Source organism: Spinacia oleracea, chromosome 4, assembly GCF_020520425.1.
Source record: "Spinacia oleracea cultivar Varoflay chromosome 4, BTI_SOV_V1, whole genome shotgun sequence".
Classification (NCBI taxonomy): Eukaryota; Viridiplantae; Streptophyta; class Magnoliopsida; order Caryophyllales; family Amaranthaceae; genus Spinacia; species Spinacia oleracea.
Genome location: NC_079490.1, coordinates 21,446,392 through 21,453,462, shown reverse-complemented (window position 1 = coordinate 21,453,462; position 7,071 = coordinate 21,446,392). Strand labels below are relative to the sequence as shown.

The following is a 7,071-nucleotide window of genomic DNA, read 5'->3' as shown; positions in this document are numbered from 1 at the left end:
CAAGAGGTGATTTCAATTACTTCATAACGTTTACATACGATTTCAGTAGATATGGCTATATCTACTTAATGAAACACAAGTCTGGATCATTTGAAAATTTCGAGAATGTCGTAATGAAGTAGAGAATCAACTTGGCAAGAAAATCAAAGCTCTAAGATCAGATCGACACTAGAGGAAAAATCGTCATGTGCTTCCCTTCAAGTGCGGCTCATTTGATAAATTGGCAGCACTTAGAGAGCACAAACAAAAAAGAAAAAATATATTTCACAAGTGTTGGCTCATTTTAGAAAATTGGCAGCACTTGAGTTCAAGTGCGGGCTATTTTACGAACTACCCCGCACAAAATATTTCCAATTTTTTTCCCCTTCTCTCTCCTTCCTCTCCTCTAGTTCAACCTAACTTCATTTTCCCTGTTCTCTCTCTTCCCCTCTCCGGTTTCTCTCCTTCCCCTCTCTGTTTCTTCTCTGGGCACGAAATTCAAACTTCCTGCACACACCGCACTGTTGTTCCCCCACCGCCGCATCGCCGCAGATGTTCCCCCACCGCTCACCGTTGTTGTTCCCCCACTGTTGCGTCCCTGCTGTTCCACACCGCCGCGTCGCTCCTCATTGTATCTTATAGGTTTGTAATTTAAATTTAATTACTTGTTTCCGATAAGCTTGTTACTGTAATGATGAATTAGTTTTTTGTTTAATTTGAAAGATTTAGGTTTTATTTTTGTTATTTTTGGAATAGATTTATGAGAAATTACGTGAATTAGGTCTCTACTCCCCGATAAATTGGAACTATTAGGATCAAATGTGTTGAAATTTCTGATTTAGGCTTTTTGTTGATTGTTTTGGAATTGGATTTTCAGGAGGACACCCCGTACATCAATCATTAGCTTTCTTAAATTTTTTCGAAGAAGTTCAGCGGGAATGGGAGATGCACTAAGAAGTTCAGGAGGACATCCAGTAATGCCGAGGTAATATTGCAATTAATGTCCATGTGATTTCAATTTTTCTTTCTTTGTTTGTGTATTATTATAGGGTTCTTATCGATTGAAGGGTGTGGTGTATCAAAATGAATCGTTTTGGGGTTTTTTGTTGTTGTGATTATTAGATTTTGAAGTTGTTGAACCTAATTTTCTGTATTCTATCATATTGCTTAGAGACATATAATTGTTTCTTATTTATTTTTTATAATTTGAATGATGGATTCCAGCGATTCTGGAGAAGTGATGAAATATGATTTATATGTTCACTGTTGCCTGTACTGACTGCATTCTATTGCTGCTAATCTGTCGAATTTGAATTGGAAATTTTTTAGTTGATTCCCAGAGTCCACAAGGGTGAAATTGATCAATGATGTATCATTACCTAGGCTGGATTTGGATTTCTAAGGGTTATATCTCTGTGGTGATTATTGTTTCTCCCTTAACGACTCTTGTGGCATGTAATTGTAAATCTGTACGTGGTTGTGCTGCCGTTGCATATGTGCTGCTAAGAGTAATCACCCTTGTCCAGTTAGTTAGTTTCTTATTTGGATCCTGATGACTTGCATAGTGATGTAGTAGTTTGTACTTCCAGGCTCTAGCTAGTCTGTTGAGATCTGGAAACAATATAAAGAAAATCATCTAACTCTCGCAAGAGTGCCAACCTTTTATTTTATTTATTTTATTTTCTATTTAAAATTTTTAGCTAGTTGGTTGGAAATTTCAGCTTTTCTGGTATGCATGATTTCTTCATTTGGTAAATGATTTCCTGCTTTTCTGGTATGCATGATTTCTTCATTTGGTAGGAGATTACCTGTATAAGATGAAACTACTATCTGCCATGACCATGAGCCATACTTCTCTAACTTTTGTATACTAGAAGAACAAGGTCTGGTTGTCTTGATCTTAATTAAAACAGTTACTGATTGAAACTGCTTCTTTTCACGGAAAATGGATAACCTCCAAGGTAGTAAGTAGTTCTCTTTCTTTTTCTTGTTTGGTGAATCTTAGTTTTCTTCAGATCAGATTGCTTAGATGTACCAAACATGTTCACTTATTGCTCAGAAATAGAAAACCATTATTCTTCAGTCATGCACTCATGCTTACACTGAACTGTATCATTTTGAGAAATAGAAAACCATTATAGGCAACCTAGAAATTGTCAGTTTCATTGAAGCTGCTTCCATTTTCTGCAAAAAAGGTTGCAGTATTCAGAATTCTCACCAATCATAGGAGCCACATCAAAACAACACCCTTAGGCTAGATTTCTGTAGCTTCTGCTGTGATACAGGAACATGCTTGTAAAGAATTTAGCTCCGCTACTGCTAAATGGATTCTGTGACCGAAATTATTCTTTAACCAACCTTTTGAGGTTATCCAAAATCTACCACTATTGTTCATCATGCAATGGAAGATCAGTTTCTGGGTTGGCTAGAAAGAATTACATGAAACATTTGAGAATTATTTATAGTTGAGAAAAAGTTAGGTTAAAGTAATTCTTGATGTTGAGGAGAAGACAATTTAAGAAATGTCACCCCCACTGTAAGTGTCTCATAATGCAACTTTTCTTTAAAAAAGAATTATTGAATGTCTTTAAGTAGCTATTTTACTTTCTTTCCCTGAAGTCTGTTGTTTCTTCCGTCTGATCTGTATTGTTCTTGGTGTTGATATGCTCTTCTGCTATTGTTCTTAGATGGTGCATAAATATGTCGAAATTGTGTTTGAAAAAACTATGACAATCTTTTGTATTGACTAACTATCTAATTATAGTAAGATGAATATGTGGATGTTCCTAATAGTAATCCAGGCTAGTAAAAAGAATTCACCCAGTTTATGATTTATAGCATCGATCAGTAGTTCAGTACTTCCCTTTGTATTCTCTGAAGAGTCTGAATATAACTTGGCTTCTCCAGGTGCACAAAGGTGACATTTCTACGAGTTGTTCACCAGCAGCTTGCTCTAGAATTCTGGGATGCCCAGACTGTGCAGTACACTGTTCACCAGCAGTTTTCGATATGCTCCTCTACGACCATTTTCGACTTAGGTTTGTGCTTATATTTGGTTTGCAATCCTCTTTCAACTGTTCATTTTTCTTCAATTAAACTCTTGTCTGTTCCTTGCAGAAATAAGGTTTTTGTGCTTGAACAGTGATATTAAGATGATTTGTGTGTTTTCCTGCATAAGAAGTATGGCAAATTTCAGTAGATTTCTCATATGTAAATACTATGGTTTTAAATGTAGGTATTGGAAAAACTGTCAAAGAGAAAGTCTGTGTTCATACTAGCCGTGGCATACGCAGCATCGCAAGCCAGTTGGTTAACATGTGGATTGAGGTTTTCCGTAAGGAGAAGACTACTAATGGTGGCTTGAAGTTATTGAGACACATGAAAAATTCAGCATATACATGTGCAGCATTCTGCAGCTGGAAATAAGGTCAATCCGAGCTCAAAGAAGCTAGCTGTAAAGCAAGTGAAACTGGAAACTGGATTTGGCTCAAAAATAGATGCTCGATCATCAGCATCACAAGTTTCAAACGGCGGACCAGGTAACAAGTTAGAGGAAGATGGGAACGTTCCGTTGTCTGAAGAAGAACAAGTTGCTCTTGCAGCTGCAGATGCTGCTCCTGCTGCTGCTGTAGCGGCTGCTGAGGTTTGTTACCTTCCCATCATTTATGCTTTAAATCAGCTAATAAATGCAAACTTAATCAGCTTATTAATGAAACTTACTATAAGGATACGGAAATGACAATGACAAGAACTTTGAGTAGGAAATTAGAAAGGAATACTTCAACTGTGTATTTATTTTATAAAGATATAACCTTGTTTAGCAACTAATACTTCCTCTATTCTTTTTTTGGTTGACGCACTTTATTTTGGCACACATATTAAGAAAAGGTGACAAAGGAAGGTAATAGACAAACACCCCTATATTAAACATGTAAAGGGTTTAAAATAATTATTTAGGTTCATTAGTTAAAAGTTGTGACAGAAATAAGGCAATTTAGTCAAAATGTGACCTATAATGATCAAACGAGTCTTAAATGTGCATAACGCTACCAAAATAGGTGATAAAGAGTCTTTGAAACATAAAAATAAGTGTATTAAACTTGTAAAGGGTTTAAAATATTTATTGAAGTTCATTAGTTGAAAGTTGGGACCGAAATAAGCCATTTTAGTCAAAATGTGACCGATAATGAACTAACGAGGCTTAAATGTGCATAACTTTACCAAAATGGGTGAGAATGAGTCTTTTAAACATAAAAATAAGTGTATTAAACATGGAAAGACTTTAAAATACTCATTTAAGTTCATTAGTTGAAAGTTAGGACCGAAGTTAGCCAGTTTAGTCAAAACGTGACCGATAATGAACTAACGAAGCTTAAATGTGCATAACTTCACCAAAATGGTGAGAATGAGTCTTTGAAACATAAAAATAAGTGTATTAAACATGGAAAGACTTTAAAATACTCATTTAAGTTCATTAGTTGAAAGGTGGGACCAAAATTAGCCATTTTAGTCATAATGTGACCGATAATGAACTAACGAGGCTTAAATGTGCATAACTTCACCAAAATGGGTGGGAATGAGTCTTTCAAACATAAAAATAAGTGTATTAAATATGGAAAGACTTTAAAATACTCATTTAAGTTCATTAGTTGAAAGTTGGGACCAAAATTAGCCATTTTAGTCAAATTGTGACCGATAATGAACTAACGAGGCTTAAATGTGCATAACTTTATCAAAGTGGGTGAGAATGAGTTTTTGAAACATAAAACTAAGTGTATCAAACATGAAAACACTTTAAAATACTCATTTAAGTTCATTAGTTGAAAGTTGGGACCGAAATTAGTCATTTTAGTCAAAATGTGACCGATAATGAACTAACGAGGCTTAAATGTGGATAACTGCACCAAAATGGGTGAGAATGAGTCTTTCTGTGAGGGGGTCGAAAAAGCGCGAGGCTAATGCGTGACCTTGTCCCTCGTGGGTGTGACGATTCTTTTTATTCAATCAAGTGTAATTGGATTTCCTGTGAGTATACACCCAATTGACTAGTAATATAGGAGTCGCCATTCAGTTTTTAACGACAATGAGAAAAACTGACAAAACCCGGTTATCGTGACATAAAGGGAGTGCAATTATGTTTGACCACGACGGCCGTAGGTTCCCTTGTGATCCCTGGTGTGGGGATCTCTCAATATACACCCGCAAGGTAGAGATTGAGGGATCGGGGGACTGTAACTACCGAGAGGAGTACTTCGCTCGTCGATAACTCCAGAGGCATGATATCCTTACTAGCTCAGCATAAATAATTGAAGGGACATGCGTTGACTGTTAAACTAATCTGAGTTCACTACAAAAAAACGCGGCACATTGTGACGCTTTTTGGAACAAATTGCGACGCTCTAAAGTGTCGCTAATTCACATAGCGACGCTTTGGGAGAGGGTCGCTATTTTCATTGCCGCTATTTACCGACGCTTTGGAGCGTCACAATTTGAAAAATATCGATGTATTTCTTCGTCGCTATTTGGGATATAGGGACTCTATGGGGAGTCGCAATATTTAGATTGTATAAAGCGTCACTATTTGCACGCGTATGGACACATTTCTCCGCCACTATAAACCATATAGAGACGCTTTAGACACCCGAAATATATAGATTCTTATTGGAGTCACTATATGTGTACTTTCGTGTGAGTTCTCTTCATTCCCTCCAAAATAATTTAGACCCTTTGAAGCGTCACAATTTGCATCATATTATTTTTCATATATACATAATAATTTAGACACTTTGGAGCGTCACAATTCGCATCATATTTATATATATATATAAAATATAAAATCATGAATTATCTATAAAAATATATATCGACCATAGATAATCATAATCAAATACAAGTATTAACTAATTACTACGTACATTATCTTAAATCAATATATATAAACGTCATGATATGATTCATATATACTTAGCGATAACGTAGTTAATTTAGAAAAAGTGATAAAAAACATCTATACATTAAATTAATTCGCAGAGTCTAGTCAAATTGAAATAAAAGCGATATTTTAAAACAAAAATAACTTCTAACTAGCATTATCATTTTTTCTACAAGATAATCCAAAACTAAATAAAAACAACTTCCTAGCTACGAACAAACTAATTACCAAGTAAACCTATATTTATGCTAGCTTATCTTCAAGATAACTTGTTCATCTCTTGATCTACATTACCACTTGAATCATCAATAATCTGCAAAGAAAATATAATGTCAAATATATATGAAGTATGATGAACATTCCATAAAATCAAAAATCAACAGTAATCCTAACCAGCTTCATCCTAACTACTAGTGGTCTTCTCAAAATAATACCAACTATTAATCAAGGGAAAAATGCATGACTATTAGACATATAGACATGAACAATGAATATATATATATATATATATATATATATATATATATATATATATATATATATATATATATATATATATATATATATATATATATATATATATATATATATAATTATAATTATATATTATATATATATTTGGTAAATTAGTGAACTTAATTACCAAAGGTAGAAACCCAAACAACAACCAACACAAAACAATAAAGGAAACAAAAGCTAAGGGAGCACAGCCCGCACCCAAGCAAAATAAAAAAAAAACTAAAACATTCTACAAAGACACCAGCCAAACTGATGTTCATTAACTTGTTGTGTAAACACTTAAACTGTGACTTCTTTAATTAGCAGGCTTGCCCATTTGAAAACCATAAAAAAAAAAAAAAAAAAAAACGACACCAGCCAAACAAGCTACACAGCAGAACCAGACTGAACAGCACAAGGCTTGCACAAAAGAACTGCACAACAACAAGCTGAAAAAGAAACTGCACAACAGCAAGCTAGCCTGAGGCCCTGAGCAGAACAGTATGCCTGACTGACTGCGAACCTGCAAAACTCTGCAACAGCAGGACTCAGCAGTAGCAATAGCTGCAGCAGCAGGACTCAGCAGTAGCAGCAGGACTCAGCAGTAGCAGCAGATTCTGAATGCCCAATACCTCTTAGCTTGCTGACAGTCTCTCAAAATC

General features: G+C 35.1%; 1 protein-coding gene across 1 annotated transcript; it reads left to right on the top strand.

Moving 5' to 3' along the window:
* Positions 1–386: 386 nt before the first annotated feature.
* LOC130460143 (lysine-specific histone demethylase 1 homolog 3-like) lies at positions 387–6,375 on the top strand. Its single transcript, XM_056827830.1, has 4 exons — positions 387–621; positions 857–964; positions 2,887–3,017; positions 3,215–6,375. Exons 2-4 carry the CDS (start codon positions 918–920, stop codon positions 3,403–3,405), a joined length of 369 nt encoding a protein of 122 aa, XP_056683808.1. The 5' UTR covers positions 387–621; positions 857–917; the 3' UTR covers positions 3,406–6,375.
* Positions 6,376–7,071: the final 696 nt, after the last annotated feature.